This window comes from Oculina patagonica, chromosome 2, assembly GCF_052425735.1.
Source record: "Oculina patagonica isolate OP01 chromosome 2, crgOcupat, whole genome shotgun sequence".
NCBI lineage: Eukaryota > Metazoa > Cnidaria > Anthozoa > Scleractinia > Oculinidae > Oculina > Oculina patagonica.
Genome location: NC_135759.1, coordinates 22,040,919 through 22,056,530, shown reverse-complemented (window position 1 = coordinate 22,056,530; position 15,612 = coordinate 22,040,919). Strand labels below are relative to the sequence as shown.

Genomic DNA, 15,612 nt, shown 5'->3' with positions numbered 1-15,612 from the left:
CTTAGGGTAATTATAAAAAGACCAAGTTGGAATTTCTAATTTTTTTGTGCTGTTAAGTGACACATTTTCACATAAAAGTAACAATACAGTACAAAGTAAATGTCGTGGATGAAAAACTTTAAAAGCGTAAAGTTACTTTGTTTTCATGTTTATACTGCCACAAGGAAAACCACTACCAACCAATCAAAGTCCATGTAAACTACGACTCTGTTTGCCATTGTGGTATGAACTGAATGCTTCCTTAAAAAGTCCCCCCTTTTTGGGACAAATATTAAAACATTTTAAGACATGCTATGGTTTGGCGTATTCGAAGCTAACACAACGACAACAAAAAACGTGTATCATGAAGACAATGTTAACGGCCATCATTTTGTATATCCGATCTCCAAGTTCCAGCGAAATCTATATCTAACATTTCGAATTTTGAGGGGGAATGGCCAGTATTGCTATTTACAGCATACAACATATTATTAGACTTAACTTATATCTCTCTTTTTAGTGGGTACTACTGCAAAAATAGGTCAAAGAGCTGGGATCCCGTTAAATGTAGCTAGTATGCATGACCCACAGGCGTGTGGAAATGCTATTCTTTATTTTGTAAACCAGGCCAGACTCGTTAGTAGGGTGTTTCAATTGGTCTAGATGGCTACTCTAAAGCCAACACCAGGCTATTGCGGTGGCGTCCTAAGGAAAAATTCTTACTTCCACGTTGGCCGGCCGGCAGTGTGCGAACAACTCCCTCCTGTGTTATTTCGTTGTAACCGAAACGAGCACTACCGAACACGACTTGAATACAATATGGCAGCTGCCCTATGTTACACTAGGCGTGACGGGTTGTTTGGAAAGCCGAAAGGATGACATTATCCTGAAGTATTCTAAAGAGGGAAGCTGTTTCGGCAAAAAACTGAAGATAAGAAGCTGGAATGTTTGTATCCTTTTAAGTCAGATGAGACAGCTGAAAGGGCTGTGCGACGAAGGACGGAAGTCGTCAGATAGGATGATCAAGGCAAGCCAATAACCTCTAATGGAAGGCCATTCGTCTACTATTGGAGGGACATAAAGCTTCTGCCTCAGCTGTTAAAGCATCTTGTTTCTTCCAGCACCTACAAGGCTCTTGAGTGCTACGAGTGTATCTCAAGCTGACTCCGTACTGCAATGATCAACTGTAGGATAATTCCAATTAATGATAATTGTTGTTTGGTATGCATCAACTTACGTTTCATAAATAAGTAGTGGGTCTGGAGAAACAACAGTTGCATCAAACACTTATGATATAGGGGACTGATTCCTACGATGTGCAGTTGGAAGCCGGTGACTACAGAGCACGCTTGAGTGCTGTTGGAAGTGGTCTCGTGCTGTTTCTTGGCCCTCATGTGGGGGATGAGAAACCACAAACGCATCTGCCTGTAACAATTTGTCATTGGCAGAAGTCTGTTCCTGCAGAAATTGATTCACAAGTACACCTGGACCAGCAATGCAAGTACATGGCCAATGACACAATTAGGTTATTTTGTTTGAAAGGGTGTTGGCCGGAGTCACTATTGAATGCCACACCTATCGAGTAGAAGTCATTGGTAGTGATCACGAGCTCGTTGTACTTCAGGCTAAAGCTGGCGCGAGGAACCAGGCCTCAGGCAGCCCGGAGAATAGATATGGAGAGGCTAAAAGAATATGTTCTATGGAAGAGGGTTGGATATCTTGGTGTGATGCAGTGAAGGGTGCAGCAGAGGATACTGTTGGTCGAAGGAAGTGTAGACATGGGGCTTGGGAGGGACCAATTTAGAAGCGAAAGCGACTATATCGCAGATTAGATGGGTCAGTGAGATGTTATGTTCTCGTACTGAAACGAATGGAGGAACACAAGATAGTCGGTCACATATGAACTGTTTTCCTGCATATGTTTCATACCAGTTACCGCTGGCACTACCGGCTCACTAATCAATCAATGTACCAACATAACATCTTTTCCGATGTGCTGTCATGCAAACCTATGACAATGTAATGCACGACACGCTTTAAAACCATCTAAATTTCTTACAGGAAAGACGGAAATGTGGTAATCGTAGTCAATGCCTTTCATCATGTTTGTATCCTTCAACAACAATGTCAACAAAGTCCATATTGCCGCATAACAGTGTTCAATGCCCCTTCTATCAACCTCTGAGATGGTTTGGGTGCGCCTGATCGGCGCAGATCAGCACTAACTGGCGCAGCGGTAGAAAGTGGATCCCTTGGCCCACAATCGTTTTCTAGAGTTGGATTATTCGCTGCCTCAGGAGGAAAATCGTGGGGATCTTTTTTAGTGGTTGCTGTTTCTGATGTTGTGGTTCTCGAAGTGGAACTGTTTAGAAGAACGTCGTCCATTTGTCGCCTCCAAGTCTGTCCATCATCTAGCTGAACGTGGAAGGGCTGAGGTGTGGTCTGCTGTATAACTTTTCCAGACTGCCACTTCCACTGCGACTGGACGAATGGTCACGTGCCAATACGTTGTCACCAACATATATGTCTCGGAAATTGGCGTGCTTGTAATAATTAGACTTCATTTTGCCTTGCTGGCAGGCCACACGACCAGCAAGGTCAGACCGTGTCAGCGAAAGACGCATGCGAAGTTCGCATCTCAGAAGAGCTTGGCAGGTGACAACCCTGTAGTGGCATTAGACTTCTGTAAGATAGCAGAAATGTAGCAATCTTCTGTTGCAGAAAACGGACAGAATTAGCTGCTGAAGACCGCAGATAATACTTAAAGGACTTGACGAACCTCTCTGCCAAACCGATGGATGGCAGGGGGACACCAGTATTCTTTCAATGCCGTTTTGCTGGACGAATTCTCTACACTCCAATGACTGGAATGGCGGTCCGTTGTCACTAACTATTTGAGCTGGGAGACCTTATCTCGCAAAGGCACTGCACAAGGCGTTTAAGGTGATTCCACTGAAATAGAAGGAGTATTAAAAATTTTCTGAAACTTGGTCCAGGTAACAATTATGTTATGAGCATTAAAAAAATGAAATAAAAAATGGGGGTCACCGCGCTAGTTTTTGTGTAAAATGGATGGGCATTATAGCAAATTTACGACCCGCGAGATATATATTAGGAACCCTAGTAATCCAAATGGGGATCGCTATTGTTTCCAGAAAAAAACATTTTTGCATTAAAGAATTAGTCTAGTTCAACAAAATAGACTTTGATCTTATATTAAAAACTATTCTCATTGTACAGGAATTAAGACAAGGAAAGAAATTTAAGATTTGCTTCGTGCGCACGTTAACGGCACTACCTAAAAACGTGTTTTTTTACGGCATTAAAATTAAAATATCTCAATGTAGAATTTTAAACTTTTTTTAAAATCGCGATATATTGTAGACAACAGTATGACATTTAAATCAATGCATTAAAAATGGGGGTCACCGTGCTCGTTTAAGAGAAAACGACCATTTATTTCCTTACCGAGCTTAGCCTGAAGGGAATCTCGTAGTGTTCTGTGTGCGCGCGCGCTCGTGCGCGCGCTAAATGACGCGAAAACTTATGCGCAGAAAGGATGCGCAATGCAATACCGTGGAATCACGTTAAGGTTGCTTCTGCAGTTGTTGTCCCAATTGCACCAATCACTCCAGGGTACTTACTTTGAGTGGGCGTCAACCACGATGTGGCAGTGGTTGTATTGGTGAGTGGCAAAATAAATCTTCAGGGGTCGCCACGAAGAGATAGGCCAGGACCAAGGAAGCAGTGTAAAGGTGGGGGAGTCTTTATGGTTTTGCTACACTGTTGACATTTCGATTTTGCTGTCGATTCCTGGCCATCAGACATAACTGCGTGACATAGCCTTCGTACGAGCTATTCCAGGATGGGCTACATAAAGTTCTGTCAGGATTGGCAGTCTTTAAGCTTCTTTAGGTATGTGGAATGATGGTTCGCAAACCCCGCATAAAGCAGCCTTGTTCCACTGAAAGCTTATTTTTGCGTGTAAAGCATGGCTTGAGCTGAGGACCAGCACTGAAATGGAGAGGTCAACCATCGAGGATGAATGAAAATGCCTTAGCCAAGGAAGAATTCCTGGAAGTTTCCTTGGCAATTTCTGTTACAAAGACTGATTGTCGGTTTAGCTGCTGACTAGCCGCAAGGAATGTCTCCTCTTCAATGCTTGCTACATTCTTGTACTGGAGAGGTGGCCGAGACAAGGCGTCTGCACTGGTTACTTCAGCAGATGACTTAAATTCCATTTCGTAGTGGTACGAGGATAGAAAAAAGGACTAGTGCTGAAGTCTAGCTGCTTCCAGGACTCGTGTGGTAGAGTCTGGTGCAAAGATTTTCATCAGGGGTTTTGTGGCTAGTTCGGAGCGTGAACGTTCGCCCAAAGAGGCACATGTAGCAATCAGGAACGACGAAAATGATGGCGAGGCCTTCTTTCTCGATCTGACTGCAATTTCTCTCGGACCAGTTCAATGCCCTGGGAGTGTAAGCAATGGGTCGCTCATCACCATTGGGGAAGCGGTGAAAGATGACCGCTCTGACACCATAATGACTTGTGTCGCTTTCAAGGATGATTGGAAGGCTAGTGGACTAACACATTGGAAGATGAGAGTGAGTCCTTGGCCTTGTTAAAGGCTTGCTCACAGTGGGAGAACCACTTCAATTCCTGGTTCTTTTACAGGAGCTGATTGCGTGGTTGGAGAATCGACCGCTCCTGCAGGATGGTGATGGTGGTGATGATGCAACCCATGGAAGTCACAGACTTCTGCATAAACTTGCACTTACTGAGCTGCAGTCGTAAACCATAGCTGTCTAGGCGGATGAGTACACTGTCTAGATTTTTGATGGGGTGATCATCATCTCTGCATGTTATAAGGATGTCGTCCTGGATGCTTGCAACGTGATATAGGGATTGGCGTATGTCGCCCGTGATGCACAGGAACACAGGGAATCGGCGATCAACTGACGGGAACTCACTCTTCCATCTTGTGAACCTTTTGTGGTTTGCTAATGTACGTGTCAGTGATATGACCAGCTCTTCCACCAGGAATGGCAAGCGCAATTCCCATACCTGCACTGAGAACAGGGATGACCCGATTTTCCTCCGCTGAGACATTCTGAGCTGCTGCTGCTGTTTTTGCCGCCTTAGGCTTTGCCAAGACGCTTGCGTCGTTTTGATGGGCGATAATCTCGACGATTTCCTGAATCCACCATGTTGACCGAAGTTGCACCATCTTGAGAAAACGCGGCCACATCCTTTTCGGCGGCCTCAATACCCTCTCAAGGAGACCTTCAACGCGTCGTCGAAGGTGTGTTCTTTGGTTAGCAATTTCGTTTGCATTTCCTTGCTGGGTAGACCACATACAAAACGGTCGTGCAAAGCTTCGTTTAGATGAGTGCCAAACTGACACGTGGAAACCAGAAGCCATCACGTCTGAAACCTTGAAGTGGAAGGAACCTACAGCCTTGCGCTCACTGCAGAGAGCTGGAGAGAATTCCGGCCTCACTGCCGGTATCACCGCATAAGGATTGCTGTAGTCAGAAAAAAAATAGGCAAGACCACAGTGTCGTTCCTTCTTAAGTCTAGAAGATTAAGATGGTTTGATCATGCCTGTCGTATGGCTTTCCAAAGCTCTGCTGGAGGGCTTAGAACGTAAAGCAGTGAAGAGAAAGGTGCTGCACGCGGTGGAGAAAAACCGTGGTGCGAGGCGCCAATTCGGCTGGAATTGAACGAGATCTGGAGGACAAGGCACAGCGGCCGTCATGTTTGCACTACTGGTGTCTTGACACCATGTTGCAATGATTATGTTGCAGTTGGTTTTATTGATTTTGATATCTGACTCGGGAATTAGCCGATAGAAACCTCGAGGTCACAGTGTGATTGTTAAATACAGTCGATGGTGAAATTTGTGGATTTGCGATACTGATTCCTATACGTAGTTTGCGACGAATGAATAAATATACAGCAGCGGATACATTTACATTATCATGTAGTTTGTAGCTTCAAATCTCTCTGAAAAATATTTGGAAATTTTTTTATTGTTTAAAATTCCTCCTCAATGTTTGCAAGATGTTCAGATTCTTCTGAGGATCTTCTGGAATTTTATAAAAATCGACCGACCTTCGAAAGAACTGTGCAGTAGGCCTGCAGCTAGGAGAAGGGCAGTGGCGCCCGCGGGTTTGTGATGACGAAATTATTTACAATATTCTTACTTTCAATTGTTTAAGTTGTTGTTTACGGCTATTGTTTTCATGACACTTACCTGACGCCTGACGTAAGACACTGTGTCATTCAAAAAGTAACTCGTCATCTCAAGAACGGATGCCAAGCGACTATGGCTTTGTCCTTGAGCTTTTTCGTACAAGAAGGCAAAGTTCAATGGACTCATGAAGACAGCCATCTGTGAGTACAGTGTGCCAAGCTTGTCTTTCGCCTGTAAATAAGAAAAAAAAACCATTTACTATCGTCCAAACATATTCTCTTGTATCATCCTTATAACTGTGTTTCGCTTGTAAAAGAGGTTATTTGTTATTAGATAATTTATATCGGCTAGTAGGTTACTTTAAGAACCAAAATATGCAAGGGTCTTAAAACGATCCATTACTTAAAATTCTTTGCATAACTTTGTTTGTACGATTTCAAATGATGAATTTATTTCTAGGTAAACACACTGTACCGAAAAACCTTTCAGGACTAAACCTGCTTAATAAGTTATAAAAGTCACATTTTTCTTCATGAATACCGTACAGTGTAAGTCTTCCTTTAGAAAACAGAACAACATTAGCAAATTAAAATATGGCACGAGGACGACAGCAATATGATCCTAGCAGCAAAGGGCGAAACTTTATGTGCGTATTCTGATTTTCAAGATTTGAGTATTTTCGTGTGACGATATTATGCCCAGTAAATTAAACTGAGTGCCTACTTGCAACTTAATCTGTCAAAATCGTTTCATTTGCGACAACGCATTGTTACTGAATAACTTTCAGCTGCCGTTTGGCGGTGTCGTCACTTTTGTTTGCACCCAAAATCAAAACAAATGTAAAAGGACGAAGATAAACACCTTGTAAGTTAATATTCTTAGACGTTTCTTTAGGTTTGAAACATCTCTGCCAAAACCTGACCTTTCCGTTCTACATATCTGGTTTCTTATCATATTTGCACTGTTCTGTTGTTTTGGGGTGTAACAGCAATCAAATGCCTATGCTAAATATCTAAATGACACTTAATAATTGATCATTCGAAGAGTAACAAGTTACTATTTCCTCCACGACCTTTATTTTTCTTGCTCAGTTGAGCGTATTTTCACCAAAGTGGACGATTAAATTAATTTATGAATGTGTTCTTAAAGAGATTTCGCCAACGGTTGTTACTTACACCGAATACTATATAATTATTTGTCAATTATTAACGTTATGAGTAAAAATAAAGTCGTTCAAAGTTTGTAATCGTAAGCTTATAAGAACTGTGGCGGGAGTTTTAAAATCGGCATTTGTTGTTGGATTAACCTCGGTGAATTCGGAACCATCTTAAGCCATCTTTCTTTTTAAAGTCTTGATTCTAAACGGTTGACTAATTTTTGCTAAGATTACTACCTTTCATGTTAAATTGATAGAAGAGTTGTTATTTAGTGTCTACACAAATCTATGCTTCTTTCTAAAAGTTAACTGAACCAACGAAAAGTTAATCAATAACTTTTTTATAATAGTTTGTTTTTTAAGGGATTAAAAATCCCGGTACACTTGAATTTATTATTATGTGACGTAATAAGTTCTTTTGGTTACTAGAAGTTTCCATTTTTTAAAAGCGAAAACAATCCTTTTCAAAAGTGACATATACACATGTTTAAAGTTTACTGTTGCTTTTCGAAGAACGTTTTGTCCATGCTCTTTTTATGTTGCTAACGTTAACATTCATCTTAGATTTACAATATCATATTTTTATAGAGCTGTTACGTATTTTCATTAAACGTCCAGGATGAAATATTTTCTCAAAGCTTATTATATATCACAAAAAATATTTCCCATATTATACCTGTTGGTGGATACAGTCCTTGTTCAGATCAAGTCCAAGAGTAATGGGAGGCTCATGAAAATAGTCTGACAAAGTAATGAAAGGGTATAACATCTTCATCTGCAACAGAAAAAAGACTTTGTATCAAATAAGTTTTTGCACCTGTCACTTCCAAGTAACTAGGAAACTATTTTCCCAAGAAATTGGGGATTAAGAATTTGAAGAGTATCTGTTTACTTCCTCAGTTCTTTTGACCCAAGCATAAGCAGCATGGGAAGTAAACTCTTGTTTAGGTGATAATATAACGTTAGTACGAAACCTGCGCAGTGGCGTTGTAGATCCTCGGAGCAATCAGCAGTTTGACGAGAATCTCCGTTTGGCTTAGTGAAGTTCTCGTTAAAGGCAAATTCGTTGTCGAAGTGGTAGCCAATGTACTCGTTGCAACAAAAACCATGGTAACAAACAAGATCTTTCTCAGCTCCATTTCTGAAAAAGCAAAGGAGAAAGGAAATTAACTTGTTAAACTCTTGCAGGAATATTTCATTTTCAACATGAAAAGTGGACCTATTTTCAGTACGTGGTAAGGGTAAACAAAACTTTTGATCCGGTCACTTAGTTCTCATTTCTTGTTGCATAATTTATTTCTGTTTTATTCTATTCTTATCTCTTTCTCATCCCACTGTTAGTTCGTCTTTTGTCATATTAGCCGCCACCTATATAACTCTCTGCTGGAGGCGGTATGCTGTAAGAAAGACCAATCATTTCCATGTACTTTACTTTACTTGATGCTATACTAAAAGAATCTCCACTATTTGCAATAAAGAAATTGTTCATTAGATAAATTTGGGGGGACTTAATTCACTATAGCTTAATACTGCGCAGTATAGCAGTTTGGACCACCATCATTGCTTGCATCACTGTAAAGCGTTTTCATAGAAGCACCGTTAACCACAATGCGCACACATCAGACCTATTCTTTGGTCTCAAATATTGGTTTGACAGCAAATTTAATTAATTTATACTAGAATGAATCATTTGAGTAATACTAAATCGGTCGTCATTTCTGCTTTTCTATCCATAACACTTCAGCATGCCTAGACGTTTGTTTACTTCATGAATCGATGCCAATTTTTCTGTAGGTGCAGGGAAATTTATCTCCAAATTCTTATAACCAATGATGTTTTCTTCGCCACAAATTGAATTTCTGTGAATTTTGTGTGCACTGTCTCCTTACCTTTGGTAGATTAACAACCTTGACGTTGGAACAGTGGCTCTGTTATTTGCGTGTGGCTTTGATCTGGGGCAGCTATAAGGTCTGAGATTGCGCGGTAACTGTTTATCTCAATTCTCATGTTCCTTTGTTCGTTTCAATTGGAAGGTTGTAGAAGCTGAGCTGAGCCATGGGGTTTTCAAGGTAAAATAACTTCCTCTCTTAAATGGAAGGATAAACGTTGTTCTGTTTTTGTTTTTGAAGTTACATCTAGAAAAATAGAGATGAGAAAGAAAGATGTATTTCAATGAGTACCTATCGTAGGAAATAGCGTTTTGCGTTCTTCTACGCCCAAAGAAACTATTGCATTAGAGATAAAAAGTTTGAACGTGAGGGAAAGTTGAAACGATACCGTTTGAATAAAAACAAAAAGAAAGCGTCCATGACACTGACAGTAAGAAATAACTGATTTTCTCTTTAGTCTATTCACGCGATCGTCAAATTTAAAGATCAGTTGACGTAAAAGAAAGCAATGAAGGGTTCTGGATGTCGTTATACTTCTTTGTTGTTTCAGGGTTTTTTAAACTAAAAACTATTCTTAAACTGGACTTCTGGAGAACTGTTTATTTGCGTAGCTGGAAGATGCATCTTTCAGAAGTTAAAATTAACTTTTAAAAGTTTGCGCTTGTAAGATTTGCAATTTCAAAATTGATCTTACTTGCAGCTCTTTTCCATTCTTACATAAATGTTTGCCATTATTGCCGTAATCGTAAATATGAAAGAATCCTTTAAAAAGGGCCTTCATTTTCTTGTTATTAATTGGAGTTTTGATTCTCTCGTCTTTTTCTCGTTTGGCCATTCGTTTGAGGACATCTCAGTTTAAGTCTTACATTTTTAAAATGCCCGGAAGCGGACTTAAAACACTTAATTTTATTAACACTTAAAATGTTTTCCACTTGAAATAAGTGTTTTTGTTAAGCCTTTGTCTACCACAAACTGACCACAACAACTGAGCTTCTAAATGAGTTCTTCCTTTCTCTATTTTGATATTTATTTTGAGAACATTGAGGTTGAAGTTCCTCTCTTTTCCAAGTAAATAATTCATGATGTGCACAAAATTGAGTTACCTTTCTTACCTTCTTGTAACTATTGTGTTGTGTTTTATTGGCTTTTCCATTGTTATCAAGATGCTCCCATTTTCTCCACTGAACATATTATTTCTCTCAAGATGCTCTCATTTCTCTTCACTGTGGAAGGCTTCTATTAGCAACCTGACTCCTTTTGTTCGTCCACGCCATTATTTTGTGTAAATTGCACACAAAGGTCCATCAGGGAAACGTCGATAAGGACTAGAAAAGAAAAATAAATTTGTCGTTAGGTATTGGGATATATAATGTGGAAAGGAGGAGAAAAGTATGGCAGCCAGTAGCTAAATAGATGTTTACCGTTTGGCAAACTTGTCTTTGTTTACAATCAATTACGTTCTTGTTAACCCATTTGATGGCTTTTGTCCCCCCCCCCCCCCCTGCCTGCTGCACAGATGGCAACTAAAGAGTGAAGAACCAGAAATTGTGTATTTAAGTTATCTGGTAGGTGTGTTGCAACTGTTAAACAGGTAACAGGCAATCAGCAACAATCGTTTTTTTTAAAAAGCCATGCTTCTTTAAAACCAAGATTTTAAGCAAGCTTCAACATCAGAATTTGATTCACCCTTCGCGATAAGTGCTGTTCTTGTCACGAGTATAAAGATATTGTGGCAACTGTCATTTTTAGTAAAGTTTAAGATGACACTTACGAGTACAGGTTGATACAAAATGCTGAACAAAATGCGTTTTGGTTTCATTGATTAGTTTATGTTAGTTTTGATAATAAGGTAACATATATAAATCTAAAAATAAAAATCTACCCTAGCGATTGAAATTTTAAATGAAAATTGGCCTCCTTTGTTGTAATCATGTCTTAAGGTAATTTAAAGTTTTCCCAACAAACTTTAAATAACCTGAAGACATGTTCGAAAATAAATTTGGTTCAAAGGCAGACGAAATTTTTATCAAAAACAAAAAAATCCAGCCAGAAACAGGTTTTGCAATTAATTCCATCGACTTAATTTGTTTTATGCTATAATGTTTTATTCCCATACACGCAATACATTGTTTACCTTTAGATTTACGTCACATAAACTTACTGTTTATTGTCACAAATTTCCAAATTATCCAAAAAATTAATGATTTGTAGCAATTTTAAGCATCAGTAATAATCAAAACATGTCCATAAAGAGAAGTATATTTAGGAGCAGTTTATTTCACCAGTCGAGAATTCGTTTTGTAACTAGACACTTATTTATTGGTATTTAATTGAAGTGTTTGTACTCCAAAATCAAAAGCATCGTGTTTTCTTTGTTTATTTATATCAGGTCCGGAGGGTAATTACTACGAATTTTGTTATTATTCTATTAAAAAAACACTGCTTGTAAAGGTAAGGTTTTGTGAATATTCCTTTGAAGTATATAAATTTAGATCACACTGAAGGACAATGTGTATATTCGGCCACAAACTTGACCTACACAGTACATACTTCATCGATTGAATTATTATTTTATAATGTGATCTTAATTTTGCAAGTTCTTTTGTTAAAAAGTGTGTATTACAAATATCAATCAATTAAATAGTATAATCGATAATTCTATAAATGCAGAGGTATGTATCTGTGAAAAAGATACACTTGATAGTTTAATAATTAAGTGTATAAGGGCTTAAGTGCAACAAAACGATTAATGTGAATGAATAGAAATTAAATCCTATGAATTAAAAGAACCCCTAACTTTTATAAAAGAAAATTATAAATACACTTTCTAAATTTCTATTTTGATCTGTACGAAAGGTATGCAATATTTTTTTCTCCATTCCCAAATCACTGAAGTCAGTGCCTAATGCAGTCAAATCGAACTTAAATTAAAATGACTGTGATCTGCAAACAGACAAAGATGCATCAGTAAATTTGATGTGGTTGCATGACATGACGTCGAGACTCGATTCGGACGAAATTGTAGATTATAGACGTGAACACAGCATTCAGGAGTGCTATGTTATTTTGTAATATATTATCAATTATATAGTTTAGAAATGTTTTGCATTGGGATAACAAAAAAGCTTTAATCTCTAAGCAATCTGCACGATAGTGATGTGCTTGCTTTAGATGTGCATTTTGTAAGCTTTTACACAATTTTGTATTTTTAAAGTGTAACCTATAGCCTCCATGAAATCAACACTGGACAAATCCTTCCGAGTTTTAAACTGTTTTTTCTCGTAATAGTTTGCAATTAAAAAAACGCTTTGTTTCCAACCTTTCATGCACCATCTTGGAAATAATTTTGCAAATAACTTTGGTAGTTAATTGCACTGGGGCGACAAATTGAAATAAATAAATCTTGTGTCCTGAAAATAACTTTTATCTCAAAGCAATCTGCACGATCGATGTGCTTACTTTAATGTACATTTTGTAAGCTTCTTTTTTTCAAAATTGTGTACCTTTATAACTTATAGCCTTCACCAACACAGGCCATATCCTTCCGAGTTTCCATGTTTTTCCATGTAAGTCGTTTGCAATTGAAAAAATGCTTAGTTAAAACCTTACACAGCTATGGCACATGCACCAATTTGGAATTTGAAACACAATTTTATCTTCATCAAGTTAATTGCAACCATGCATTTAGCAGGGACGAGTTCAAAAGCATTTGTTTCTATTGTTTTAATAAGCGGTGCCCTATATATGACAGTGTATATAAGGGATACATATTTGCACGCCAATACGAGATTATCCTCCTCTCCGAGGTGCATGGATTTAGAGCTAATGCAACATATAAATGAGCCAAAAAATAATACCGTCGCTTGTAATTGTTATATAAGTTTGCTGTTGGCCTGAAAATAAATATTAAGAAGCATTGCTGTATGTAAGGACGAAAGAATAGCGGCTAAATTAAACAAACAACGTCCTGTTGTGTAGTATTTCTAGCACAAAAGGTCACAGCAGAACTTCGCCGGCCTTTTCCAAACGTGTTAGTTTTAAGTTCCTTTTAAATGCTTTAATTTTTTAATGTGACCAGTAATTCCTATTACTTTCTCACTTACCAAAAATTCGTTTGCATCCATTTTGCAGTCTTCAAATTCTGTACAATATTTGTACCTCAGTCGATGTCACGATTTGCCACCCATTTGGTTGTTATGGTGGTTTAAATCCAACATACTCCTGTATATATAACATTTTCCTGATGTACACCTCTTTGAGCTGTTGTTATCCCCACATCATTACATATGTTTGATAGAAAATTCTATAAGATCGTTAGTTTAGTCATTGTTGTTGTTTTGAAATGAAAAGGGGAATTTCGGATTGCGAGTTTTTATAGCTTTTTTTTATTTCTTCGAAAAATGGGAAGTTTATTAAAAAACAATTAAAGTCATTCAGAGAAACATTTCTTGTTATCCACTTTTTATAATTAAGAGCAGCTTAAATGTTCGAGGAGGACTAATTAGCCAATATTTTAACTAGAAGTAAATAAATATACATGTAGGTCTGATTTAAAAACGAATATTTACTCAAGTAAATTGATGTAAGACTTTCATAACGACTTAGCAACAAGCAACAACAAACACCTTGTAATTTGAAATGAAGTCGCTAGTTCTTTTTAATCTTTTTCAATTGATTTACCTAGAAATGGAAAGTTCTGAAGTATGAAAGCACTTGCTCCAGTAAATTGTATCTACGCTTTTATAACATAGGGGCGACATCAATAAGCGCCCACAACAGCTCATAATTTCAAACGAGGTCGTTCGTCTAAAAATCTCTTTGTGTTTTTTTAACCTTTTAATCCACGGCACCGATTATTTTTTAACTTCTCTTTACCTTTCTACAACAACATAAACAACGTTTAATTCGAGAACGAAGGATAAAAACATCTTAGTAAATCTTAGTAAGAACATATTGACTGAACTCCAAATTCTCCTAAGAGAATGATAAAGAATTTATGAATGAGCAATGAGGAGATTTTTTATTCTCACCTAATAGAATGAAGGGTTAAATAAAGAAATTCTGGCAATGGTTCTTCTGTGTAGCCTGAAAAGAATCGAAATTTGTATCGACATCGTTCTGTATTTTTCTAAATTGAAACAATGCCAAAAAAATGTGTGACCAAAACTACCCTATACCGTCACGTCACCTTCCAGCCCAAAGATGTCTGCGAAACCAGTTTTATTTCATATTCATTTTCCCTTTTTCGGCATTGTTTATCGATTTAAACTTTAACACCTCAAATTGCAAATGCTATTCTTTTTTATCAAATGAAATGTATTTGTCTTTGTTATTCTTTTGATGACTGAGACTCAGTAACATCTTGTCTTGGAGTTCTTTAGCACTCGAAGTAAGGGGTTCATATTTCACTTCGCTCGTCTTGCAATAACAAAGGCTTTGTTTTCAGCAATTTTTTTTTCTCGGAAGTCTTCAACATGTTTCTCAGAAAATCATCTATTGTCTTAAATGTTGATCTTAGATTAAATCGCAAGGTTACCGTCCCCCCCCCCCCCACTTAAAGAATCATAACCGGTAAATATGTGGAAAGAACATTGTCTAGCAAAACATGTCAACTTTGTATTAAAACGACAGAACTAAACTATAATTATGTGTAATTCCAAATGATCAGCGGAACTTAAAGCAATATCTTTAAGTAAAAATATAAGTTCACTTTAAAATCAAAAGGAATTCGTCAAATTCTTGAAAAGTTCATGTTACAAACAATGCCACACCAGCTATTGAGGTGTGGCAAATGTGAAAAGATATTTCTTCTTTCTGAGAGAATCGAAAACAGTGTGTAGAGAAATCAGGCAGCAGAGTTATCAAGAAAAATATTTTAAATCCGTGCTATTTTTCTTAGTTATTTAAAAAGAAATCAAAACGATAAAATACAATTTCAACCCTAATTAGTTTACTTCGAACTGTTTGATACAGGCATCATGTAAGAGTTGGTTGCCAGTAATTAATAATGCCATTTATTTCACTTGTAATAAACGTTGAATTCAGTTTTTATAATGTGCATTCATTGTACCTGCATTCCTTCATAACTCATGGTCTGTGGGTGGTATCAAAATTCATACTAACCTGGAATTGCCCATGGTAAATACCTGGTTCTGAGAATTAAAGTCTTCGTTCGAAAGCTTCGAATATTTACTGCTTGAAGCGGAAAAACATGATGCATCATGTGACACTGGAATAAATGCATGTCTTCTAAAATGCAACTACGTCAACTGATTGAATATGCAATATTCCATCAAAGAAACGGACTTGCACACTGAATATGTGAAACACACGTATATACTAGTACAAGGCTTTTGTTAGAGAACACTAATTCCACGAACTGAGAGCGTCAATT

General features: G+C 37.8%; 1 protein-coding gene across 1 annotated transcript in view; it reads right to left on the bottom strand.

Moving 5' to 3' along the window:
- LOC144643474 (uncharacterized) overlaps positions 1 to 11,037 on the bottom strand; it is a 12,296-nt gene extending 1,259 nt beyond the window's left edge. The window contains exons 1-5 of the mRNA XM_078502738.1: positions 10,331 to 11,037; positions 9,219 to 9,464; positions 8,304 to 8,470; positions 8,006 to 8,104; positions 6,234 to 6,404 (exon numbers count right to left, since the gene is read on the bottom strand). Coding sequence (XP_078358864.1) covers positions 6,234 to 6,404; positions 8,006 to 8,104; positions 8,304 to 8,468 — 435 coding nt within the window. The 5' untranslated portion in view covers positions 8,469 to 8,470; positions 9,219 to 9,464; positions 10,331 to 11,037. The remainder of the gene's footprint in view (positions 1 to 6,233; positions 6,405 to 8,005; positions 8,105 to 8,303; positions 8,471 to 9,218; positions 9,465 to 10,330) is intronic.
- Positions 11,038 to 15,612: the final 4,575 nt, after the last annotated feature.